This window comes from Fringilla coelebs, assembly GCF_963513975.1.
Source record: "Fringilla coelebs genome assembly, chromosome: 5".
In the NCBI taxonomy this organism is placed as follows: domain Eukaryota; kingdom Metazoa; phylum Chordata; class Aves; order Passeriformes; family Fringillidae; genus Fringilla; species Fringilla coelebs.
The window spans coordinates 841,822-867,329 of record NC_140033.1 but is presented as its reverse complement, the minus strand read 5'-3'; the positions used below and the strand labels follow the sequence as shown (position 1 = coordinate 867,329).

The following is a 25,508-nucleotide window of genomic DNA, read 5'->3' as shown; positions in this document are numbered from 1 at the left end:
CCCGCCCCGCCGCCCTTGCTGCCGCACTGCACGCCGGGACATGCAGTCCTCCCGCCCCTGCTCCGCCCCGTCTCGACTACGGCTCCCGGCACGCCCTGCAGCGCCGTACCGCGCCCCGCCTGCTCGCAGGGCCGCGCGGGGGTTGATGGGAGTTGTAGTCCGCGCGGGGCCACCCGCCCCGTGAAGGCATTTGGTTCCCTTTTCACGTTTTGCTGATTTTTCAGTGTTGCAGCCGCCGGGCACGGAATCGCAGAAGCACTGAGGTTGTACGAGACCTTCAAGACCAAGGTGTGCCTGATCCCCACTTTATGTTACCAGCCCGGAGCCCTGAGTGCCACATCCAGGGATTCCTTGGCCACCTCTAGGGATGGGCACTCCAAAGCTCCCTGGGCAGCCCCTGCCAAGGCCTGACCGCTTTCCATGGGGAAATTGCTGCTGATTCCACCCTGAGGCTGCCCTGGGTGTTCCCTCTGCTCCTGTCCCTGTTCCCTGGAGCACAGCCCGACCCCCCCAGCTGTCCCCTCCTGGCAGGGACTTGTGCAGAGCCACAAGGGCCCCCTGAGCCTCCTCTGCTCCAGGCTCAGCCCCTGCCCAGCTCCCTCAGCCCCTCCTGGTTCTCCAGACCCTTCCCAGCTCCCTCAGCCCCTCCTGGTTCTCCAGACCCTTCCCAGCTCCCCCAGCCCCTCCTGGTTCCCCAGACCCTTCCCAGCTTCCCCAGCCCCTCCTGGTTCCCCAGACCCTTCCCAGCTCCCTCAGCCCCTCCTGGTTCCCCAGACCCTTCCCAGCTTCCCCAGCCCCTCCTGGTTCCCCAGACCCTTCCCAGCTCCCCCAGCCCCTCCTGGTTCCCCAGACCCTTCCCAGCTCCCCCAGCCCCTCCTGGTTCTCCAGACCCTTCCCAGCTCCCTCAGCCTCTCCTGGCTCTCCAGACCCTTCCCAGCTCCTTTGTCCCTTCTCTGGACTCAATCTGTCCCCGGCCTTGGTGTCCCCATGGTGCCATGGCCCGGGCAGGCAGCCCCCCAGGCCTGCACCAAATGATGGAATTTCAGAGCCAGAGGGGTTGGAAAAGCCCTCCCAGACAATGAAATCCAGCCGCTGCAAGGCCACCACTGGTCCGTGTCCCCAAGTGCCGGCAGCAAGGACGGATGCGCCACCAAGGTCATCCCAATGGGAAAATTGGGTCAAAACTGGAATTTCAGAGCCAAAGGGGTTGGGAAAGCCCTCCCAGACCATCATTCCCAACCAGCACCAGGAAAACCCATGGGAATGAGGAGCCACAACATCCTGGCACGGGGAATGTGCCACCCAAAAGCCTGGGACTGGCTGTGCTGCCAGGCCTGCCAGGCACTGAGTTCAGTAATAACCCACCACATTCATGATTTCCTTTTAATGATTGAAGTTTCACCACCTTTTCTAAATCCAGTTCTCTGGGAACGTGCCTCTTCTGCAGTGCAAACCCAGCCTTTTATTATTGGTATTTATTGAGACCAGCCCTGAGAGAAGAACTTGGAGCTGTTGGTGGGTGAGAGCTTAATGAATTCTCAATTCTCAAGTGCCAATTCCAACCCTCAAGTGTCCAATTCTCAAACCCCGGGCGAGCTTGGGGATGAGTTTTGGGATGAGCCAGAGGAGAGGAGAGAGAGAAGGAATCCACGGAGGATCAGCAAGGAGGGGAGGGATGGAAGCAGCGGAGAAGCTGAGAGGCTGAAGGAGGATTCCAGGGAGGAAAGAGGCGTGGGAGAGGGGCAGGAATTCCAGGGGGGATCGGAGCTAAAGGAGGAGCAGCGCAGCCCTGGGAGCCAGGAGCGGGGCGAGCACAATTCCCGAGCTGAAGCTGGTTCCTGCCGAGCGGGATCCGAGCCCGCAGCCCGACCCTGCCTCTCTCTCTCCGGGATCACAAAACTCCGGCTCAGAACCGCCCTGTGGAACGGGAACTCTTCGGGAGCCGCCGTGGGAGGGATTTGAGGCTGGAGCAAAATCCCTCCCCTCCCGTGGAGAGCAGGAAGGGTCGCAGCTGGGGAGAGCAGGTGGTGCTGACCCGAGGTGGGGAAAGCTCCGGGATTTATCATCTCAGATCGCACCAAAAAACCCACCAGGGTGTTTTGCAAACCCCTGGCAAAAGCAAAATCCCGACCCTGATCCTCCTCTCCTGAGGAGAGGATATTGTGCTGCCCTGAGATGGAGAAACCCTCTGCGATTTATCATCTCAGATCACATCAAAAACCCACCAGGGTGTTTGGGCCAAGGCAAAATCCCGACCCTGATCCTTCTCTGCTGAGGAGAGGAGCTTGAGCTGCCCTGAGGTGGAGAAACCCTCCAGAATGTGTCATTTCCTGGTACCACAGATCCCACAAAAACCCACCAGGTTGTTTTGCAAACCCCTAACAAATGCAAAATCCTGACCCTGCTCCTCCTCTGCTGAGGAGAGGAGCTTGAGCTGCCCTGAGATGGAGAAATCCTCCAGAATTCCTAATTTCCTGGTACCGCAGGTCCTAGAAAAATTCCCACCAGGTTGTTTTGACCAAGGCAAAATTCTGACCCTGATCCTCTTCTGCTGAGAGGAGCTTGTGCTGCCCTGAGATGGAGAAATCCATTAAAATTTATAATTTCCTGATGCCATAGATCCCACAGAAAACCCACCAGGTTTGTTTTGGCCAAGGCAAAATCCTGACCCTGAATTCTCCTCTGCTGAGGAGAGGAGCTTGTGCTGCCCTGAGATAGAGAAATCCATTAAAATTTATAATTTCCTGGTGCCACAGATACCATAAAGACCCACCAGGTTGTTTTGCAAACCCCTCACAAATCCAAAATCCCAACCTTGATCCTCCTCTGCTGAGGAGAGGACCTTGTGCCAACGTGAGATGGAGAAATCCAGAATTTATCATCACATATCCCACAAAAAACCCCACCAGGTTGTTTGGGCCAAGGCAAAATCCTGACCCTGAGTTTTCTTCTGCTGAGGAGAGGAGTTTAGAGAAACCCTCTAGAATTTATCATTTCCTGGTACCACAGATCCCACAAAAAGATCCCAAGTTGTTTAGCACTCCCTTGACTAGGGCAAAATCCTGACCCTGATCCTCCTCTGCTGAGGAGAGGAGCTTGTGCCAACCTGGAAATAAAGAAATCCTCTGGAATTTATCATCTCGGATTCCACAAAAAGATCTCAGGTTGTTTTGCACATCCTTCACCAGGATGTGCAAAATCCTGACCCTGAGCCCACCTGGATCAGCATGGGATCTTCCTCACCTTTTAGAGGATATTCCCAAAATCAGGAGACTGGCAGGGATGGTGTTTTCCTGGGAAAAACACCCTGTGCTGCTGGCAGCACCCCCAAAACTCCTGGTGTTGATTTGCCATAAATCCCAGGGCTGATGCCCTGTGCAGGCTGAGCTGGGGCAGAGGCTGGGCAGAGTCCCAGAATAGAGCAGGGATTCATGGAAAGGATCTCCTGCATGGATGCACCTGGGGCAGCACCAGAGCCCAGCCAGGGCTGCACCCAAGATGAACCAAAATGGCCCCAAAATCCCCGAGCGCTGCCGGGGTCTCTCCCTGGGATCAGCTCTGCTCCATTTGCACCTTGCAGTTCATTGTCCCATCCCAGCTTCAGCCCCTGCAGTCCCACCCTGCTTGTTTTTCTCTCTGCAGCCCACGGGGTTTGTGCTCCTGGCTGAGATTTGGCTCATTTGTCCTTGGTGCCCAGCTGGAGCAGGAATTGTTTTGTCTCCCTGCTCTGTGCACAGAGCTCACCATCCCACAACATGAAGGCCAGACCCACACACCAAAGCAGCACAGAACTGAAAAATAGAAAAGCCAGACCCTGAGGCATGGCAGCCAGGTGCCCAAGTGCCACCTGCACGGGGTCTGAAATCCCTGCAGGAATGGGAATCCCCCCTGCCTTGGGCAGCCCACTCCCATCCCTGGAACCCTTTCCATGGGGGAATTGTCCCCAGTGTCCCCCCAGACCTGCCCTGGGCCAGCTGAGGCTGTTCCCTCCTGTCCTGTCCCTCGTCCTGGCCATGGAGCTCCCAGAGTGACCTCGTGCTCCCCACGGGGCTCGGCCTCCCCAGCACCTCTGGCAGGGCCCAGGTGGGACCAGAGCCAGCCTGGCCCTGGAGCTGGATCGTCCCTGGGCCAGGGGAGCTGGGCCAGCCCCAGCTGGGCATTCCAGGGACTGCCAGAGCCACACCCGGGGTGAGACAGCACAACCCCAGGCTGGGATCCACCTGAGGAGCAGCCCACGGGGTTTGTGCTCCTGGCTGAGATTTGGCTCATTTGTCCTTGGTGCCCAGCTGGAGCAGGAATTGTTTTGTCTCCCTGTTCTGTGCACAGAGCTCACCATCCCATATTGGTGAAAAATAGAAAAGCCAGACCCTGAGGCAGCAGGGAGGGCCCAGAGAGGTTATCCCAGGGATCCAGGCCGTGCCTGGTGATTTATCTGGGAAAACAACGGGTATCAGGAGGGAAGGGAGAGGCTGTTTGGGGAGGGAGGCTCCAACAATTGGGGCTCTGTGAGAAGCAGGCAGCTCGGGGCTGGCTCCTTCCCTCGCTCCCTCACACCAGCCTGGCATGGCTTTGCCAGGAGGTTTGGGAGAAAACAGCCTTGGAAAAGCAAAATTCCTCTTCTTGGCAGCCGTGGCTGGTGCGGATCCACAGCGGAGTTTGTGTTTCCCACAAACGGAATTAAGGTAGAACAGGAGTGCAAACCTGCATTTCCCAGGCTGTTTTCTGTTCCAGCTGAAATTCCATCCTTTCAATCCCACCAGATGGGGGGAAAATGCCAATATGTCTCCCTGGGGATCGGTGGTTCAGCGAATCCACAGGGAATATTACCCAAATTTCCCGAAGTTTCCCCATTTTTCCCCAGTGAAACCTCTGGGGGTGTTGGGAGATGTGTGACCCTCTGTGCTTCGCTCTCCTGCACCTCCCATGGGAATGCTGGAGCTTTTCCCTAAGGATATTTCAGGGGAATTTGCTGGATTTTGGCAGACTGGGGGTGTTTTCTTCCTTCAAAATTCTCTCTCTCTGCACCAAATCAAGGTGGGGTTTTTGGGAGGGGATGTGACGTTGTCAGCACATCTCCTGCTGCTTCCAAAATTAAAATAATGTGGGTTTTTCTGTTTCAAAATGGCCAATCTTTTAGGAATAGTTTTGCTAGAATTTTTTAACTAAGAAAACTGTAAAATAAAATAGATAAAAAGAAAAAGCCCAAAAAAAGGGAGATGAAGAGAAATACTTTGTTTCATCCCAGACAATCCAGCTTTGACTCTGTAGCACGGTCAGCCCAAAAAGAAATAACAAACCCTGGAAAAATGCAATCTTCACTGACCAATTCCAGCTAAATTTCAGGGTCTGGTTTGCAGGATAACCAAACCCTGCAGCTGCATGGCTCTCAAAATAAAAAAAGGATCTTTTCCAAGAGCAGCATTTTTCCCCCCCAAAAAAGCACCAGCACCGTGGGAAACTTCAGATGTCTGAGTGGGGCCCCACCCAGGAGCACCCCAAAATTTGGGGCTACCCAAATGTTGGGGGTTTGGGGGATATTTTAGTCCGTGGTGCCACCTGCTGGCAAAGGCCCCATTTGTCCCCAAAACTGCCCAGTTGTCCCCAAAACTGCCCCCACAGCCCCCGAGGGCACTGCCAGCCCCTCAGAGCTCCCTCCCGCAGGTGGAACAGGGGGCTCAAAGCACTTTGAAGCAGTTTTTAATGTGCTTTAAAGCAGCCTGAAACACTTTTTAAGGTGTTTTAAAGCAGTTTTAAACACTTTAAAGCAGTTTTTAAAGCAAGAGGGTTTTTAGGAGAAAGGACAACTCTCCCCCACCAAAATGTGTTCCCACATGGATCCCTCCCCAAAAGAGCCCAAAGCAGCCACTGGGATTGAAAATCTGTAAATTTAATACTGATACAGGAGGGTTTTTCCTTTACACAGCAAAAATGAACCTGTGGAGGTCACTGGGATAGCAAAAAAAAAAAAAAAAGAAAAAAAAAAAAAGCCAGGAGCCTACCAGGACTTTATAAAAATGGGGAAAATTCAAACACCAGCAGGGACTGGAGCCCTCCCGCCTCAGGGCTCCACTGGGTTTGCTGTGACTTGATTTTTATTTTTTTTATCCTAAAAAATAATAAAAAAAGCTTTGCTCTGGGGGTTGCTGACCCTGATTCACCTCAAGCACCTTGAGGTTTTTGGGGTTATTTTTTTGGCTCAGGAGCACCCGGGCAGCCCAAGGTGCTTCCTGTCCCATCTCCCTGGTGCTGCCACCCCACTAATCCTGATCTGGGTCTGGCTCAGCTCTCTGGGGAGCTGGAAGGCACTTTGGGGTCTCGGAAGGGATTGGGGTGAACCCAAAATAGGGCTGCACACCAGAGATGCTGCTGCTGCTGCTGCTGCTGCCCCTGACTGGGCTCACCCCGAGCAGAGGCACCACGATACAAACATTAAAAAAATCAGAAATTTTTAAAAAATTGCTATTGGCACAAGTGGGGGTGAGCTCTACGTACCTCTAGCCGTGGGTGGGGCAGAGCTGCCCCAAATCTACCCTGATCTAGGCTGTCCCCAGGTGTCCCCCTGCTCCCTAAATCCCTCTGGGAGCTGGGGCTTGTCCCACTCACAGCTCCTTTCTCCCGGTGCTGCTGGAGGGAATCCCAAAACCTCGCCAGGCTGACAAGTGCACAGAGACAAATCCTCCAAGGGGAGAAATGGGATGTGGTCAGGTGGATGGAACATTTGGGACGGATCCCCGTGGGATCAGGTGGGTTCTGGTGTCCCCACACCCTCCCCACATCCCCCTGGGATCAGAAGTCCGAATCGGGCTCCAGCAGCTCCGCGTCCACCAGGTTGGTCCGGGAGTGGATGGGGGCCAGCCCTGCCCGGCAGCCCTGAGTCCTGGGTGCCCCGGGCCGGGGCAGGGGGCCGGGCTGGGGGGGCCACAGGGGGCCCCCGTTGTGGTGCCAGCTCTCGGGGTCGGCGGCGCCGCTCTCGGGGCAGAAGGGGTTGCTGATCACGTGCAGGACGTTGGCCCTGCGGCCGCGCCCGTCCCACGGGCCCCCGGGGAAGGCGGCATCGGGCTGGACAGCTGGCAGCACATCGGGGGCAAAGGCCACCAGGCAGGGCTGGGGGGGCAGGCGGGGCAGGCGAGGCACGGCGCTGGGGACGGCGGAGCGCCCCGGGCAGCGCTCGGCGTCTGGGGTCACCTCCTTCTTCTTCTTCCTCCGCTTCTTCTTGCGGCCGCTGCGCTTCTGCAGCTCCGGGGACACGTCGGCCTCCACCACCCACAGGTTGGCCCTCTCCTCTGGTGGCACTGGGGGATGTGGAGTAAGGTGGCTGAGAGCGGCCACGTCCTGCCTGTGCCCCCCGCCATCCCCCAACACCCGCCACCTGATCCCACGGGCATCCATCCCAAATACTCCATCAGCCTCCCTGCACACCCCCAGCCCGGCTCATCCCCCAGACATTCCCCACGAAGACCCCAAGGACTTGCCAGGTGTCGCCACGGGTGTCACGGAGATGTCCTGGGGCAGGATGGCCCCTCTCCTGGCCACCATCTTGGTGACGTGCTGGGCCCACGCCGAGGACACGTCAGCTGATGGCTCATTGATGTTGAATGCCAATCCGGCTGTGGGGACAGGGGGATCTGGTTAAGGAGGACTTTGGGGACCCCTGGGGGCTCTGGGGACATTCCTGCCCGGGGACGTACCCACGGGGCCATCGTGGGACACGGTGTGCATGCTGAAGGACAGCTCCTGGCCCGGGTCGCGCAGCAGCTCCTTGCGCTTGGAGAAGGCCTTGGCGATCATCTTGCTCTTCTTGATCCTCTTGGGCTGGTCATCACTCTGCCCCGTCAGCCTGGGGACACGGAGGGCACAGAGGGACAGGGGGCACAGCTGTCACAGCTGGGGGCGCAGGGACCCTCCCCAGCTGCCCTTCCTGCACAGGGGACACCAGACTGGGGAATGGGTCCCCTGGGGATGGAGGTGTCCCACAAATGCCACATGGGAGAGGCCACCCCGTTCCTAAGCTGCTGTGAGCCTACAACTCATCGAGCTGAGGGACAAACATCTGGGAATGTCCTCCAACATCCCATTGGATGGGGCAGGAAGGGCTCCAGGGGGCTGGGGTGACACCCTCGGGGTCCCACCTGCACCAGGTGCGCTTCCAGATGAGCAGCGTGGCCTTGGTCCAGACCCAGGTGCTCATGGAGACGCCGGTGCCGAACATGGCGAAGAGGTTGATCTTCTCCACCAGGAGGCTCGGCCGGTTCTTGATCTCACAGTCCGGGATGGGCTTGTTGGTCTGCGTGGCGATGGTCACGTTGGCCTCACACCTGCGGGGACACATGGGGGACAGTGGCCCTAAGGAGCAGGGACAGCCCACGGCCCCCACTGCCCTGCAGGGTGGAGATGTGGCGGCACTGCTGGGGGGGGACATGGAGCTGTCCACTGCGGTGCCACCGTGTCCCTGTCACCCCTGTCCAGCAGGGACAGCCCATGGCCCCCACAGCCCTGCAGGGTGGAGATGCGGCGGCACTGCTGGGGGGGGACATGGAGCTGTCCACTGCGGTGCCACCGTGTCCCCGTCACCCCTGTCCCTGTCCCACTCACAGGACGTATTCCCGGAAGCTGCGCTCCCACTCGGCCTGGTTGAAGAAGTCATAGAAGTGGCAGCCAAAGGTGATGAAGACGAAGCCAAAGGCCAAGAAGCCAAAAATGCCTGGAACAGAAGAGGGACATCCAGCTAAGCTCCAGTGACACTGAGACAAAGATGCCGCACTGGGGCCGTGCCACCACCACCACCACAGCTTTGTCCCCCGCTGCTGCCACCCCACGAAGGGGCTGTGTGACTTCAGGGGACAAAATGTCCCCGTTCCCACCCCGATTCCATGGGGAACGGGACCGCTGAAGCCCTCACCCAGGCGCAGCATGGTCTCGTTGATCTTGCTGGCCGCCTTCTCGCTCAGCAGCCCGGGGTGGTTGCTCTTGATGGAGAAGAGCGTCATGACCCCTGTGGGGAGGATGAGGGGGTCAGGGTGTGGGGACACTCACGGTGACCCTGTCCCTTCCCAGAGCAGAGCCACACCTACCCCGGATGAGGAAATAGCCCCCCACAATGAGCACCAGCCCAATGGGGGCCAGCACAAAGCCAGCTCGGTAGCGGTAGTTCTTGTAGCCCACGAAGCAGATGCCACTGACAGAGTCACCGTCCACCTGGCAGCGACAGGAACAGGGACAGGAGGGTCAGCTGGCTGCAGGTGTCACCCTGAGACACCATCCCGTGACGGTCACCCCGTTACCTGCGCCACGGCCAGGATGGCCACGGTGAGCACGAAGGGAATGGACCAAGTGATGAGGTGGAAGTAGGAGGTCTTGCCCAGCAGCGGCTGGTAGGTGGTGCCCAGGGCCTTGAAGGACGTGTGCCAGGCATAGGTGAGCATGACAAACCAGATGACACCCGACATCAGCGAGTAGTACACGATGACAAAGATGATGACGCAGGACAGCGTCTCGTTGGAGCTGTGGAGAGGTGAGGCGAGAGCGTCACCCACCCCCGTGAGGGGACACGCAGGAGCACGGGGGTCTCGCCCTCTGTGCTCCCAGGAGGCCAGTGAACCCCGAGAGCCCTCCTTGGTGTTGGGGACAGCCCTGGTGGCGGGCTGGGGACAGAGGTGACACCTACGTGGGCTCGCCCAGCCGCATGGTGCCGTCGGCCCGGCACACGATCTCATCACGGGCGCCGTCCATGAACTGTGCCAGCCAACCAATGCTGCCCACGAAGAAGCAGGCGTTGACGTAGAACAGGATGACGGCAGGGTAGCGGTTGGAGTTCCTCCAGTCAGCCACAAAGGTGGCCTGGAGGGGTGGAGAAAGCGACAGCTTGGTGCCTGTCCCCTTCTGGGGACAGCTCAGCGCCCATCCCTTTCTGGGGGCAGCTCCCCAGAAGGAGCCCGTATCTCACCAGGGTGAAGAAGGTGCAGAAGATGGTGACGGAGCTGAAGGCGGCGATGTAGACGTGCATCTCGCGGTGCTCCTTCTCAGTGAACAGCGGGTTCTGGCACTGGATGCCGCAGCCCTCCACGTCCTCGTACCAGCTCTTGGGGTTGTCCGTCCTCACCAGCGGCGCCTCGCACTGCCCCGAGCTGTTGAACTTGATGTTCTGCACCTCGTTCTGCCAGAGGGGAAACCAGGCCATGAGGAGGAGGAGGAGGAGACACTCCCGTGGCCAAGATGGACATCAGTCCCCTGTGGAGGGCAGGGGACAGCTGGGTTCCAGAGAATCACCATGGAATCATGGAAGGGGTTGAGTGGGAAGGGACCTCAGAGCTCCTCCAGTGCCACGCCTGTCATGGCAGGGACACCTCCCACTGTCCCAGGCTGCTCCAGCCCCAGGGTCCAGCCTGGCCTTTGGCACTGCCAGGGATCCAGGGGCAGCCCCAGCTGCTCTGGCAGTCCCAGCCCAGACAGGAATTCCTCATTGCCAGGATCCTATCCATGCCTGCCCTCTGGCAGTGGGAGCCATTCCCTGGGTGCTGTCCCTGCAGGCCTTGTCCCCAGTCCCTCTGCAGCTCTCCTGGAGCTCCTTCAGGCCCCGGAATGTGCTGGAAACTCTCCCTGGATCCTTCCCTTCTCTAGGCTGACCAACACCAACCCTCCTCTTCTCCAGGGAGTGGTTTTCCCCCCACTCCCGCGTGCCCGTGCCGTACCGGGCAGCCCTCGGGGAAGCGGTCCGTGGTGCACTTGAGGAAGTCGGGCCAGCCTCGCTCGCGCTCCACGATGGTGCAGGGTGCCCGGGTGGCCTGGCACAGGGTCTGGCTGGGCAGCTCCACCTGCCCATCCTCGCACTTGGGCATGTAGACAGCGCAGAGCAGGGGCTGGATGACGTCCCAGCAGCGTGGGGCATTGCGCAGGCCTGCAGGGAGGGGACAGCACCATCACCATCCCCGGCACGGCCACCTCCTGCTGTCCCCACAGCGCCCACACAGCACTGGGACCCCTCTGTGGGGCCCTCCTGCTCCCCCAAAGCACCCACACAGCACTGGGACCCCTCTGTGGGGCCCTTCTGCTGTCCCCACAGCACTGGGACCCCTCTGAGGAGTCCTCCCGCTGTCCCCACAGCACCCACATAGCACTGGGACCCCTCTGTGGGTCCTCTGGGGCACAATGCCCATCACCAGGGCTGCCCCTCCACACTGTGCCCACCCCCAGCCCCTGATAAACCATCCCCAGACTCCTGCTGTACCTACCTCTGAAGCCATTCTATCCTGTTCCCCCTCTACACGACACCCTCCCTGTACCCCAATCTCCTGTTCTTCTCCACATTACACAATCTCTACTCCTCTGCTGTAGTTTTCTGTGCTGTGCCCATCCCCAGACACCCACTATACTGCGCCCCTCTGTGCTATACTGCACCTATCTCCAGTCCCTTTTTAACCAGTTTTTTATACTGCACCTATCTCCAGTCCCTTGTTAACCAGTTTTCTATACTGTACCCATCTCCAGTCCCTTTTCAATCAGTTTTCTATACTGTACCCATCTCCAGTCCCTTTTCAATCAGTTTTCTATACTGTACCCCTCTCCAGTCCCTTTTTCATCAGTTTTCTATACTGTACCCATCTCCAGTCCCTTTTTAACCAGTTTTCTATACTGTACCCATCTCCAGTCCCTTTTTCATCAGTTTTCTATACTGCACCTATCTCCAGTCCCTTTTTCATCAGTTTTCTATACTGTCCCCATCTCCAGTCCCTTTTCAACCAGTTTTCTACACTGTACCCATCTCCAGTCCCTTTTCAATCAGTTTTCTATACTGTACCCATCTCTGTGCCCACCCTACTGTTCCTCTGTATACTGTACCCATCCCCTGTACCCACTATGGAATTTTCTATACTGCACCCACCCCTGGGCCTGTGCTATCCCTTATCCACCCCCTGTACCCCAGTCTACAGCTGCCCTCTGGACTGTACCCATCTACAATGTTTTGTAACAGAGTTTTCTGTACTGTACCTATTCCCAGGCGCCCGGATGCAGTTTTCTGTACTGTACCCATCCCCAGCCTCACTCTATACAGTTTTCTATACTGTACTCATTCTCAGGCCAGTGCTATACAGTTTTCTATACTGTACCCATCCCCAGCCCCCCTCTATGAAGTTTTCTATACTGTACCCATCCCCAGCCCCCCCCCATAAAGTTTTCTATACTTTACCCATCCCCAGCCCCCTCTATGAAGTTTTCTATACTGTATCCATCCCCAGCCCCCCTCTATAAAGTTTTCTAAACTTTACCCATATCCAGCCCCCTGCTAGGCACTTTTCTATACTGAACCCATCCCCAAACCCCCTCTATAAAGTTTTCTATACTGTACCCATCCCCAGCCCCCTGCTAGGCACTTTTCTATACTTTACCCATCCCCAGCCCCCTGTTAGGCACTTTTCTATACTGTCCCCATCCCCAGCCCCCCTCTATAAAGTTTTCTATACTGTACCCATCCCCAGCCCGCCCACACTACACCCAAACCCCCCTCCAAGCTCTTCCCCCACCCCTCTCCCCCCTTCCCCGCTCCCCATCCCCCTCCAGCCCCATCCCGGGCCTCTCCCGCACTCTCCCCGCTCCCGGTGCCGTCCCGTCCGTACCGGACCAGAGCAGCAGCTTCCCGTGCGCCTCCTCCTGCGAGGCGGAGTCGGTGGCCAGCAGCGTGGAGGTGGCGGCGTAGGGCAGCGCGGAGCCCAGGCAGGCGCCGAAGCGGAGCCGCTCGCAGGGCGCGGGGCGGCGGCAGCGCGGGGGCCCGGCCGAGGCGTTGGGGGCGGCGGGGCAGCGCCCGCCCAGGGCCAGCGCCAGTGCCAGCGCCAGCGCCCAGCGCCGCCCGCCGCGGCCCGGCCACATCGCGGCGGTGCTCGGCGGGCTTAGGGAGGCTCGCAGCGGGGCGAGGGGCCCGCCATGGCCCCGCCGCCTTTGTTGGGCTCGCCGGGAGCGAGCGGAGCGGCCCCGCTGCTGCTGCTCCTCCTCCTCCGCCGCCGCCGCCGCCCGCGGCCCGGCCCGGCCCGCGCCCCCCGCCGGGGCGGGCTGAGGGAGGGACCGCGGGGGAAGCGCTGCGGAGGGTAAGAGACGCGATTTGTGAGGGGAAAAGTCGCTGGAAAGTGAGGGAAAAGTCTTTTTTGGGGGGGAAAGAGTCCCCTACTGTGAGGGAAAAGTTCCTCTCGTGAGGAAGGAGTCACTTTTGGTCAGGAAAAGTTTCCTTTTTGTGAGGAGAAGTTCCTTTTTGTGAGGAAAAGTTCCTTTTTGTGAGGAAGAGTTCCTTTTTGTGAGGAGAAGTTCCTTTTTATGAGGAAAAGGTCGCTAAAAAGTGAGGGGAAAAGTCGCTAAAAAGTGAGGGAATTTTTTTTTGGGGGGGGGGGAGGAAAGAGTTTCTTGTGAGGAAAAAGTTCCTCTCGTGACGAAAGAGTGACTTTTGGTCAGGAAAAGTTCCTTTTTATGAGGAAAAAGTCACTGAAAAGTGAGGGAAAAGTCGCTGAAAAGTGAAGGAAAATTATTTTTTTGGGGAGGAAAGAGTCTCCTTTTGTGAAGAAGTTCTTCTCGTGACAAAAGAGTCACTTTTGGTACGGAAAAGTTCCTTTTTGTGAGGAAAAGTTCCTTTTTATGAGGAAAAAGTCGCTTTCTGTGAGGGAAAAAGTCGTTAAAAAGTGAGGGAAAAGTCTTTTTTTGGGAGGAAAAAGTCCCCCTCAGAAAAGGCCTTTATGAAGATAAAGTGGCTTTTTGTGAGAAAAAGTCACGTTTTATGGGGAAAATATTCCTTTTTCTGAAGGGAAAAGTTCCTTTTTGTGCAGAAAAACTGCCGCATGACGTAAAAAGCCACTTTTTGTGAAGGAAAGGTTCTTCTTTTCTGAAGGAAAAGTTCCTTTTTTGGCAGGAAAAAGTCACTCCTGTGAGGAAGAAGTCCCTCTTTGTGAAGAAAATGTCCCTTTCGGGAGGAAAAAGTCACTTTTGGAAGGAAAAAATTCCCTTTTTGTGAAAAAAACTTCACTTGTGAGGAAAATGTCACCTAGAGTGAGGGAAAAGTTCCTGGTTTTGAAGCAAAAGTCTCTTTTTGTGAGGAAAAAGTCACTATTTGTGAGGGAAAAGTTCCTTCTTATGAAGAAAAGGTCCAATTTTCGAAAGAAAAAGTCACTTTTGCAACAGAAACATCACTTTATATGAGGAAAATATCAATTTTGTGAGGGAAAAGTTCCTTCTTGTGAGGAAAAGATCCGTTTTTTCCCTGTGAAATAAAAAATCCTTCTGATGAAAAGACCTTTGTGAGTAAAAAGTTACTTTTTAGAGGTGAAAAGTTGCCTTTGGGGGGGAAAAAAGCCACTTTTGGGAGAAGAAAAGTTACTTTTTAAAGGGAAAAGTTAATTTTTGGGGAGCAAAAGTTACTGTTCTGGGACAAAATACACTTTTTCTGGGGGAAAAAAAGTTACTTCTTTGGGGGGGTACTCTTTTCAGGAAAAAATCAATTTTAGGAGAGAAAAGATGATTTTGGGGGAGAAAACTCGATTTTTGTGTAGGAAAGTTCCCTTTTTAGGGGTAAGTTACTTTCTGGGGGGGATAAAATCAGTTTGGGGGGGACAAAAGACACTTTTGGGTAAAGAAAAGTTGTTTTTTGGGGACAAGTCCCTTTTAGGGGAAGAAAAGATGCTTTTGGGGAGAAAAGACGGGCTTTTTGAGGGGGAAAAGTCTTTTTTTTTTTGGAGAGCAGCTACTTCTTAGAGTAAACTTGCTTTTTTGGGGCGAGAAGTAGCTCTTCAGAGGGGAAGTTTGGGGAAAAAAAGTGAGTTTTGGAGGGGGAGAAAAATCACTTTTTTTGCAGGGAGGTGCCATTGCTCGGAGAAGCAATCACTTTTGGGGGGAAAAAAATCACATTTCGGCGGGGACGAGGCGGATTTTGCGGGGGAAAAACGCCCAAAAAAAGGTTTTTTTTATGGGAGAGAAGCCTCCCGGCCGCACACAAAGAGCCGGGCGCTGGGCCGCATCCCGGCTCCCTCCGCGGGAGGGACCACCCAGCCCGAGCTGAAGGGAAAATGAAAAGAAAAAAAACCAAAACCTAAAAACCCAATCCTAAAAAACTCCACCCACAGGTTTGCGACAGCTCCGAGGGGCCGGGCCAGGCCCCTCAGCCGCTTTCCCCCCCTCGTTTCGGGGTCCCACAACAGCACAGGCCTGGCGCGGCCTCTGCCCGTCCCCAGAGCCACGGCGGTGTCCCCGGCCTGCGCAGCCCGGCACAGCTCGGAGCGTCCGGCCTCGTGTCTTTATTGTGCGGGAAAGCCAAGGAACGGGCACAGCCCGGCACCCCCGGCCGGCCCCGGGTCAGCCCTGCTGTGCCCTCGGCTGTCCCCGCGGCCAGCGACACCGAGACGGACACCCGAGCAAGGGGGGAATGTCCCCGGTCCCACAGCCCGGCCCGGGGGAAGGCAGCTCGGTGCACGGACAGACAGACAGACAAAGGTCCTTTTCCAGCACACGCGGGGAGGGGAAGCACATCCCAGTGCGAAGCTTTGTGCGCCAGCAGGACGGACGGACAGACAGACAGACAGACAGCGATTCCCCGGCGCTGCTTCAGCTCAGCACCTCCAGGCCGAGCCCAGCACCGGCTGCCAAAGGCACGGAGTCTCCTGCGCGGTCACCGCGGATCCGCATTCCCTCTCCTCCAGCGGAGCCCCTCAGGCTGTCCCCGCGGATCCCGGGATCGGGAATGGCCCCGGAGCGCCCGGGAGCGCCGCCGTGCCGCGGGGAGGGTGCGGGCTCAGGACCAGGGGTCCGCCCGGTGCTGCTGGTTGTAGAGCTGCAGCTTGATCTGGTCGCGGATCTGGTTGATGAGGAGCCGCGCCAGGACGATGCCCACCAGCTGGAGGGGAGAGGGACGGAGAGGGAAACAAGAGAGGAAGGGAGTGGGAAAGGGAGAGGGATGGGGAGAGGAAAGGGGGATAGATAAAGGAGACGGAGGGGAGAGGAGGAAGGGGGAGAGGGAGGAGAGGGAAAGGGAAAGTGAGATTAAGGGAAGGCAAAGGGGGAGGAGGAAGAGGAAGGGAAGAGGAAGAGGGAGGAGAAGGGAAGAGAAAGAGGAAAGGGAAGAGGGAGGAAATGAGAGAGGAAGGGGGGAGGGAAGAGGAAATGGGGAGAGAAAGGGAGAGGGAGGGAAGGGGAAGAGGAAGAGGAAGGAGAGAAAAGCAAGAGAAAGGGAGAGAAAGAGCAAAAGGGACGGGGGTAGAGGGAGGGAAAGGAAGGGGAGAGGGAGGTACTGAGCCACACCAGGCAGTATCACTCCATGCCCCCCACGCCTGACATTTGTGTCACTGCCCCACCCCAAATCCCATCCCGACTTCCCCATCTCACAACCAGCCACCGCTAATGCAGCTCCCCAAAAAACCCCCCAAAGCAGAGCTCTGGGGTGGCCCCGTGTCCCCCGCAGTGCCCCAGCCCCGTACCTGGGGCAGGGCCAGCCCCAGGGCGATGCCCCCCAGCAGGAAGAGGTTGCTGTGGGTCCAGTTGACCAGCTTGTCGATGCAGCCGTTGGTGTGGATGAAGGCACTGGCCTCCAGGTAGCCCCTGGCCTGCATCCCGTGGCCACACATGGTGTTGATGACGGCCTGGAGAGGGGACAGAGCACAGAGGGGCTGGGGACAGAACACACTGGGCTCCCTGCTCCTGGGGCAGCTGTGCAGTGACCAGGAGCTCTTGCCTTGCCTTAGTGGGGTGTCCCCTTCTTCGGTGTCCCCACACCAGCCCTGCAGAGCCACCTGGCTCCAAAGAGCCAATTCCAGCTCTGGAGTGGGAGAATTCTCCTCCACCTCACCACAGCATTTCCACACAGGAGTCCCCAAACCCAGAGGGTGGGATGGGGGAACCCAAACCCAGAGGGTGGGATGGGGGAACCCAAACCCAGAGGGTGGGATGGGGGAACCCAAACCCAGAGGGTGGATTTGGGGACACAAACCTGGAAGGTGGGATGGGGAACCCAAACCCAGAGGGTGGGATGGGGGAACCCAGACCCAGAGGGTGGGATGGGGGAACCCAGACCCAGAGGGTGGATTTGGGGACACAAACCCGGAAGGTGGGATGGGGAACCCAAACCCAGAAGGTGGGATGGGGTCCATATGTGTTCCCTCCCCCTGGGCAGGGCTCCAGGCCCAGCCCAGCTCCCGGGGCAGGGAGGACAGGCACGGGGCAGGGTCCCCTGAGGCCACCCCAGGACAGACCTGGTCAGCGTCGTGCAGGCAGCAGGAGAAGGGCACGGAGCAGCGCTCACGGCTGGGGTTGGTGGCCGTGCAGTTGAAGTACATGTTCTGGGACCAGTCCTTGTAGGAGACACCCCCGCAGCAGCTGAACTGCAGGCAGGGCACGGGGCTCAGCGGGGAGGGGACCCCAGCCCACAGCAGGGGGACAGGACACTCAGGGCTCTTTGTGCCCCCAGCCCTCCCCAGCCTCCCCCCGCCAGGCAGGACATCACCATGAACATCTTGGAAGAGCCATCCAACGTCCCCAAGCTGTGCTACCCCACAGATGTAAGCCTGACATGGAAACAGGGACATGTCCTCATCCACCGGAGGGACAGCCCGACCCTGCAGGCCCCCCGGTCACCTCCTTCTGCCCGAAATCGATGAGGTTCTGCAGGTCCAGGTCGTCCCGGTAATGCACGATGGCCCCGTTGATGATCTCACTGACCTTCCCGCGGGCCTGGGGGACAAACGGGGCACAGCAGCGAGGCTGCCACCCAGCAGGACAGGGCTGGGGTCACCCAGCACCCCCACTGCCCTCCCTTATCAGTACCTTATCAGAGAACACAAAGCCCAGCACGCCGGCCGCCAGCTGCAGGAGGAAGATGATGGTCAGGCAGACGGAGAACTGCGGGAAGAGGAAAGTGACGGTGAGGGGAAGAGGAAGGTGACAGTGAGGGGAAGAGGAAGGTGACGGTGAGGGGAGCACTGAGATGCCACCAAGGTCCCCAGCAGGGTCCCCACCCCTGGCAGGACTCACCGTCTGCAGCAGGCAGATGTTCTCCCGCAGGGAGCCGACGCAGCCGCAGAAGGTGATGAGGAAGGTGAGGACGCCCACCACGATGAGGAGGATGGCAGGGTCCACTGCCAGGCACGCCATGGCTGCCTCTGTCACCCAGGCGAGCTGTCACCACACTGCCAGCACCCCCAGGACCCCACGTGCCACCCCCAGCAGGCTGGTGGCTCGGAACCAGCAGGGCTGGGGAGCCCCCGAGCTCACCTGCGTGCTTCAGCAGCCGGGCATACACCCCCACGGCCACCATCACCATGGAGATCACCTGCAGAGGGACACAGGGGACCCCGCAGCTGTCACCACCCCCGTGCCACACCCACGGCCCCACCTGCAGCCCCCCAAAGCCAGGCATGCACCAGAGCTGCAGCCGCTGCCTCAGTTTCCCCTTGTCACACGGTGTCCACCGTGTCCCCACCTCCTGGGAGGTCACATCTGTCCCCTCCTATTGGGAGGTCACATCGATCCCCACCTCCCGGGAAGTCAGCTCTGTCCCCACCTCCCGGGAGGTCACTTGCCAGTCAGTGCTGTTCCTCTACGAGTGGCTGGGCACAGAAGCGTGGTTTATGGGAAGCGAGAAACTTCCTCAAAAATAGGATTGCAAACACGGAAATAACCCGCAAAAAACCCCTGCAAAACCCCCCCCACAAAAGCATTAAAAAACCCCCAAACATAAAAAAACCCCCAAACCTCCCAAGCAGTACAAAAGTCTCCATAACATTTTGAAAAAGTCCCTGAAACATAAAAAATACTCAAAATATAAAACTTTTCAAAAACATAAACCTCCCTCAAAACATTAAAAAAAACATCAACAAGGCCCCCAGACATGGGAAATTGTGGCTTCCTGATGGGAGATGTCCCTGGGGTGGGCTGGGGACAGGAGGGGCCTCTGTCCCCTTCTCAGGGGGCTTGTGTGTGGCCAGGAAGGGTCCCGGTGAAGTGGTGGGGACCCAAAGGACCCCAAAAACCCTCGGGGAATGGGGCAACCCCTTCTGTAGGTTCTGGAATGGGGGATCCCAGTGGGGCCCAGGCGTGGGGACACTCCCAGGGGCCTGGAGCCCCTCAGGAATGGGGGAACATGGTGGGATACTGGGGCTGGGGGGCTCCAGGGATCCCGAGGAGAGCGGATTGCAGTGGGGACCAGGGGTGGGGACAGCTCCAAAGCCAAAGGGCTCCTGGTGGGATCCTGGGGATGGAGGTGGGGTGGGGGATCCCAGGAATGCAGGGTCCCAAATAGGTCCCGGGCTGGAGAGAGGGCCGGGGGTCCCTGGGGATGGGGGATCCCAAAAGGGTTCAGGGATGGAGATATTCCCAGGGATGGGGGTCCCTGGGGATGGGGGATCCCAAAAGGGTTCAGGGATGGAGATATTCCCAGGGCTGAGGGGTCTCTGGGGATGGGGGATCCTAAAAGGACTCCGGGATGGAGACATTCCAGGGGATGGAGACATTCCAAGGGATGGGGGTGCCGGTGGGATCTCAGGGATGGGGGCCCCGGGGATGCCGGTGTCCCAGTGGAGTGCGGGGATGGGGACAGCCGCGGGTCCGGACGTCCTTCGGAAGCGGGGTGCCCCCGCGTCTCCGCACTCACCCAGAAGAGCAGGTTGAAGAAGAAGAGCACGTACTTGGCCACCGGGCTCACGAAGGAGAAATCGTCCCCGAGGGGCCCGGCGGGGACCGCCACCCGCTTCGCCATGGCCGAGCGGGGCCGAGCGGGGCCGAACCGGACCGGTCCCCGCTTCGCCCCGCGGCGAGCGCCACTGAGCCCCGCCCCCGGTCCCGTTCCCCTTCCCGCCCGCTCATTGGCTGGACCTTCCCCACTCTGCCTTTCTATTGGACAACCGCCCGTCACTCAGCCCCGCAGGTCCCGCCCCGCCCGCTGCAGCACCTGTCCGTGGTTTAAAGGACCCAGTGGTGGGCGTGTCCATGGGCGGGGCCAGCCCTGCCCCTCCGCCAACAGCGCCGCCCAGCGGCCGTGAGGGAACGAGCGCGCTTGGGGAGCCCGTGAGCCCAGAGCCAGCCCTAAACGGGGACACCCCGCGACCCCCGAGCCACCCCTAAACGGGGACACCCCGCGACCTCACAGCCTGTCCCTAAACGGGGACACCCCGCGACCCCAGAGCCACCCCTAAAAGGGGACACCCCGCGACCCCAGAGCCTGTCCCTAAACGGGGACACCCCGCGACCCCCCAGCCTGTCCCTAAACAGGGACGCCCTGTCACCCCCGCAGCCCAGCCCTAAATGGAGACACCCTGTCACGCCCACAGCCCAGCCCTAAAAGGGCCCCCCCGTACCCCACATCCCACCCCCAAGCCCCCTGACCCCTTGCGGTGGGAAGAAGGGGTCACCCCCACTCTGGAGCAATGCTCTTTATTTGGGGTCTCAGGGTTTGTCCCCCCCAGCCATGGGACCCTGGGTTGGGGTGTCCCCTGGAGGGTACTTGCGCTGTCCCCTGCCCACCCCCGAGGGTCCGAGCAGAGCCCCCCACCCCAAACCATCGTGCCCCCCCAAACCCATCCTGCACCCCCACCCCAGAGCATTGCCCCAGCCCTGTCCCCCCCGGTTTGGGGCAGCCGGGGCCGTGTCCTGCCCTGGTGTCACACGAGGACCTGTCCAGCTGGGGATGGCCTCAGGTGTTGGCACTCTTGAGGTCACCCAAGGCCACCTCTCCTTCTTCCCCTGCAGCCACGGCTGCGGGCTCCTGGGCTGGGCCCCGCGCTGAGGGGACAGTGAGTGGGGACACGGGACAAGCCCGCTCCCACACAGAGCTGTCCCAGTCCCTGTCCCCATCCTTGTCCCGTCACCATCTGCACCCTTGTCCTCATCCCTGCCCTATCTTCATCCCTGCCCTCATCCCCACCCCATTCCCTCCCGATCCCATCCCATCCCACCCCATCCCATCCCATCCCACCCTACTCCATCCCACCCCGTCCCGTCCCATCAGATCCCATCTCATCCCATCCCACGGATCTCATCTCATCCCATGGATCCCATCCCATGGATCCCATCCTATCCCATCCCATCCCATCCCATCCCGACAAGGGAACTGGAAATCCCCTCCCCACACAGAATCCCATCCCATCCAGTGGACCAGGGGGTCTCCAACTGCCCCCACCCTACCACATCCCCCCCGTGTCCCCCAGCACCCCCCTTTGTGCCCCCCAGCGCCCACCTGCACCCCCAGCACCCCCTCTGTGCCCCCCAGCCCCCCCTTTGTGCCCCCCAGCGCCCACCTGCACCCCCAGCACCCCCTCTGTGCCCCCCAGAACCCCCTTTGTGCCCCCCAGCCCCCCTTTGTGCCCCACACCCACCTGTGCGCCCCCAGCAGTGGCCCTGGCACTGGGCACACACCAGCACCCCGATGGCCACCGCGGTGAAGGCGGCCGTGAGGACACAAATCACCATGAGCATGTCTGGCTCTGCGGCCTTGGGGACCTCTGAGGGGGGACACCAGCACGTGGGGACACCAGCTGGGCCACCCTCCCCTCCCTGTGCCATGCCGGGCTGGTGGAACCCCAAACTGCCCCGGGGGAGCGGCCGGGGACAGACAGACACACCAGGGACAAGGGACAGACACACCAGGGACAAGGGACACATCAGGGCATGTGGGGACCCCAAACATGACAGGGGAACAGAGCAGGGACACCTGGCACTGCCAAGGTGGGACAAGGGACAGACATCTTGTGAGGAACAGGGCAGGGACATCTGCCAAGGTGGGACAAGGGACAGACACCTTGTGGGGATCCCAAACAGGACAGGGGAACAGAGCAAGGACACCTGGCATCACCCAGATGGGGACAGAGCTGGAGGAGGTGACAGATGTGTCAGGGAATTGGGGACATCCTCAAATTTAGGCACCATCCGCATGGGGACAGGGATGGAGGAAGTGACAGATGTGTCAGGGCATGAGGGGACCCCAAATTGGGGCGAAGAGTGTGGGGCACCACCCAGATGGGGACAGAACTGGACACAGCAGGGGACTGGGGACACCCCCAAATTCTGGCACCACCCAGGGCTGGACACACCAGGGACCTGAGGGACCCCAAAAGGGACAATGCCACCCCTACCCCGCTCACCTGCCACCGCGGGCTGCAGCACCAGGGAGCAGAGGAGCTGCGGGGCGGCGGCGCGGGCGGCGTAGCAGGAATAATTCCCGAAATCGGGATCGCTGAGATTCCTCAGCAGCAGGGACACGCCGCTGTCCCCTGTCCCCGCGGCGCAGAAGGCCACCCTGCCCCTGAAGCGGCTGTCGGGCTGCACGGGCGGCTGCCAGTCCGGCTCGGGGGGCGGCGGCTGCCAGCCCAGGCGGTGGCTGAGGACGGGGACAGCGTGGTGGCCGCCGGCCTGGTGGGTGCAGCTGAGGGTGACCCCGCGCAGGTCACTCCAGGGCTGCGTGCCGCAGGGCAGGCAGGCGTCCTCGCCGATGGCCGCTGTCACCGTGACGGTGACAGGAGGCTGGTCTGCGAGGGGACACGGCGGGGTCAGCGTGCGGTGACACCAGGGATGGGGTACAGCGGGGTAGAGGGGCCACCCGCAGGACAAGCGGGCTCTGAAGGGGACAAGGGACATCTGTGGGGACACGACCGGTGGCGTCAGGACCGAGGGCCCGGAGGCCCCGGGACCGGGGGCTCGGTGGTGTCAGGACTGGGAGCTCGGTGGTGTCAGGACCGGGAGCTCGGTGGTGCCAGGACCGGGAGCTCGGTGGTGCCAGGTCCTAGTGCCAGCACCGAGGGCTCGGTAGTACCAGGACCGGGAGTTCGGTGATGCCAGGACCGAGGGCTCGGTGGTGCCAGGTCCTGGTGCCAGCCCCGAGGGCTCGGTGGTGCCAAGCAGCCGCCCCGTGAGTCACCGCCCTGCCGGGAACGGCTCCCCCGCCCTTCCCTCGGGGTCCCCGCCGCGGTCTCCGCGCAGGGGAGGAAAGGGGGGTTGGGAAGGGGGTCCCAGGGGAGCGGGGGCTCTGCCCGGACCCCCCACCCCACTGCCGGTGGGTACCTGCCCGGGCGAGGAGGGGGCACAGAGCCAAGAGCGCCACGACTGGGAGCAGCGCCATCCTGCCGGCATCCGGACCGGGCAGCGCCTGGGGGAACGGCACCCTCAACAGCGGGGCACCCCAAAACCCTGGGGCACCCCAAACACAGCCCCCCATGGCGAGGGAGGGACCCCGGGGGTATCTAACCCCCCCAACCCGCTGTGAGCAGGGGGGTTATGGGGCTGGGGGCGGGGGGTTATGGAGCAGGGGGTTGGAGCAGTTCTAGGGCAGGGGGAGGGGAGATAATGAGGCTGGGGGCTGGGCAGTTTTAGAGAGCATGGGCGAGGGGATTGTGGGGCTGGGGGCTGGGCAGTTTTAGAGAGCATGGGCGAGGGGATTGTGGGGCTGGGGGCTGGGCAGTTTTAGAGCATGGGCGAGGGGATTGTGGGGCTGGGGGCTGGGCAGTTATAGAGCATGGGCGAGGGGATTGTGGGGCTGGGGGCTGGGCAGGGGGCGGGGGTTTATGGGGCAGGGGGCTAGGGCAGCTGTAGGGCCGGGGGCGAGGGGATTACGGGGCTGGGGTCGGGGCAGTTATAGGGCAGGGGGTGGGGATTTATGGGGCTGGGCAGTTATAGGGCATGGGGTGGGGGTTTATGGGGCTGGGGGCTGGGCAGGGGGCGGGGGCGGGTGTAGGGCAGCGCAGCGGGCAGCAGCCCCCGGCCCCGGGATGGTCGGAGCCCCGGCAGCCCCCGGCCCGACCCGGCCCCGCCCGGGGAGAGGGGACACCCCCGGCCCGGCCCCGGCCCCGGCCCCTCACCGTGGCTCCGCCGCCGCCCGCCCGTGCCGCGCTCAGCCCCGGCCCCGCCCCGGCGCCACCGCCCGGCCCCGCCCCGGCCCCGCCCCGCCCCGCCAGATGCGCCTCGGTCATCCAGATGTGCCCCTGCCATCCAGATGTGCCCCTGCCAGCTGTGCCACTGCCAAGCCCAGATGTGTCCTGCCCGGCTGTGCTCCATCCAGATGTTTCCCCTGCCCACCCATCTGTGCCCATCCCCGCCCAGAAGAGAAATAAAGCAAAAGATCTGATCCCATTTTTAATAATATACTCAATACAAGATACCCATACAATTTATTAAGTTTTTAAAGTTTGTATTAAGTTTTCTTACATTTAAGTTTTTTAAAGTTTATATTTTGATGGATTAAAGGTGTGTGTAGGACATTATCATACCTGCAAATAAATTTATATTGTATAAAGGATATAGAGGAATTACACGTTTTATATTATAGGCTATTTATGTCCTGTAGAAAATGGATCTTAACATGATATGGTATAAAAATGACGAATAAAATAATATAAATAGGAATATAATATAAATAGGAATATGGTAGAAATCGGAATATAATATAAAATAATATAAATAGGAATATGATATAAATAGGAATATAATATAAATAGGAATATAATATAAAATAAGTAGGAATATAAGTAGGAACATAACATAACATAACATAACATAACATAACATAACATAACATAACGGTGTTAAAATAGAACAAAAAACTATTAAATCTCTTTCCACATGCTACAAGGATTGGTGACTTTGTTTCCATAAATATACACTATTAATGTAAAATATATATTAATACACTAATATATTGATGTATTAATATATAACTAATGTATTCGTGTATAATAATGTATTAATGTATTGATATATAATAATGTATTAATATAAAATTATTGTAACAATATATAAAAATATGTTTACATTAAATAATTAACGCAAATTATTACAAATCGTATATATCAATATCATTGCATTATAAATAAGCATTATTTTAAGTACTAATAAAAATTTGTAGTAATATTACTGGCAATTAACACCGCGATGCTACAGCGAGGCTACTACCGAGGTAAACAAATTAGGCCTATCATTAGTCATTATAAATTACACCTAATGAAGCACCGAGAGCCCTGATGATTAATTATTCATGGCTGCATCGATCTCTGTGTTCCATTTGGCGGCGCCACCAGCCCGGGGCCGGCTGGGACCCGCGGGCCCGGCGGGAGGAGGTGGCCCTGCCCTGGCCACCGTCGTTACGGTCCCCGCCACCCGCGCCGTTCCAAGGTTCCAGCGCTCTGTGACATCACTTCGGTCCGCCGCACGCAGAGGTGACAGCTCCGCTCCGGCTCTGCCGCCTGCGCTGGCACCGATGGCTCTTCTGTGGCTGCTCGTTCTGCTGGCCCTGGCCGGGCCCGTGGGGGGCACCTGGGACACCTGCAGGTCAGTGGCCCGGGGGGCTCGGGGACACTCGGGGCTTCTGGGCACAGAGGAGCCCCTCGGGGTGCCTGTCCCTGCTGTCCCCGAGCAGGGCAGTGACGGCTTTGTGCTTCCAGAGGCACCTGCGGGCTCCGGCCCTTGGCGTTTGACCACAGCTCCGTGTCTGCCAACTACGACCACGCTGACGGTGACTACGCAACCTTGGGTTCTTCTGATGTCACCTCCCTCCACACGGACAGCCCCGG

General features: G+C 58.8%; 3 protein-coding genes across 3 annotated transcripts; all 3 read right to left on the bottom strand.

Annotated features, from left to right (window-relative positions):
• Positions 1-5,866: 5,866 nt before the first annotated feature.
• SMO (smoothened, frizzled class receptor) lies at positions 5,867-12,920 on the bottom strand. Its single transcript, XM_084206720.1, has 12 exons — positions 12,612-12,920; positions 10,689-10,894; positions 9,944-10,153; positions 9,665-9,837; positions 9,282-9,501; positions 9,072-9,195; positions 8,900-8,992; positions 8,593-8,701; positions 8,130-8,315; positions 7,689-7,837; positions 7,473-7,607; positions 5,867-7,292 (listed from the first exon to the last, which is right to left on the bottom strand). Exons 1-12 carry the CDS (start codon positions 12,859-12,861, stop codon positions 6,787-6,789), a joined length of 2,361 nt encoding a protein of 786 aa, XP_084062846.1. The 5' UTR covers positions 12,862-12,920; the 3' UTR covers positions 5,867-6,786.
• Positions 12,921-14,359: 1,439 nt separating this feature from the next.
• Positions 14,360-19,751, bottom strand: TSPAN33 (tetraspanin 33). The gene is made up of 8 exons (XM_084206725.1): positions 19,607-19,751; positions 18,229-18,286; positions 17,989-18,116; positions 17,782-17,856; positions 17,593-17,688; positions 17,211-17,339; positions 16,440-16,601; positions 14,360-15,859 (listed from the first exon to the last, which is right to left on the bottom strand). Exons 1-8 carry the CDS (start codon positions 19,709-19,711, stop codon positions 15,758-15,760), a joined length of 855 nt encoding a protein of 284 aa, XP_084062851.1. The 5' UTR covers positions 19,712-19,751; the 3' UTR covers positions 14,360-15,757.
• Positions 19,752-20,644: 893 nt separating this feature from the next.
• LOC311154207 (uncharacterized protein) lies at positions 20,645-23,912 on the bottom strand (the record flags this gene model as incomplete). The annotated part of the gene is made up of 5 exons (XM_084206482.1): positions 20,645-20,733; positions 21,327-21,452; positions 22,212-22,475; positions 23,008-23,092; positions 23,802-23,912. 5 exons carry the CDS (start codon positions 23,910-23,912, stop codon positions 20,645-20,647), a joined length of 675 nt encoding a protein of 224 aa, XP_084062608.1.
• Between the last annotated feature and the right edge of the window lie 1,596 nt (positions 23,913-25,508).

Coding starts and splice junctions, on each gene's coding strand:
- SMO (XM_084206720.1), bottom strand. CDS start 12,861: ATGTGGCCGGGCCGCGGCGGGCGGCGCTGGGCGCTGGCGCTGGCACTG. Junction 10,895..12,611: donor GAAGCTGCTGCTCTGGTCCG/GTACGGACGGGA, acceptor CCCTCCCTGCAG/GCCTGCGCAATGCCCCACGC. Junction 8,993..9,071: donor GGGCTATTTCCTCATCCGGG/GTAGGTGTGGCT, acceptor TCCTCCCCACAG/GGGTCATGACGCTCTTCTCC.
- TSPAN33 (XM_084206725.1), bottom strand. CDS start 19,711: ATGGCGAAGCGGGTGGCGGTCCCCGCCGGGCCCCTCGGGGACGATTTC. Junction 18,287..19,606: donor TCTTCAACCTGCTCTTCTGG/GTGAGTGCGGAG, acceptor GTCCCTCTGCAG/GTGATCTCCATGGTGATGGT. Junction 16,602..17,210: donor GCCTGCACGACGCTGACCAG/GTCTGTCCTGGG, acceptor TCCCCTCTCCAG/GCCGTCATCAACACCATGTG.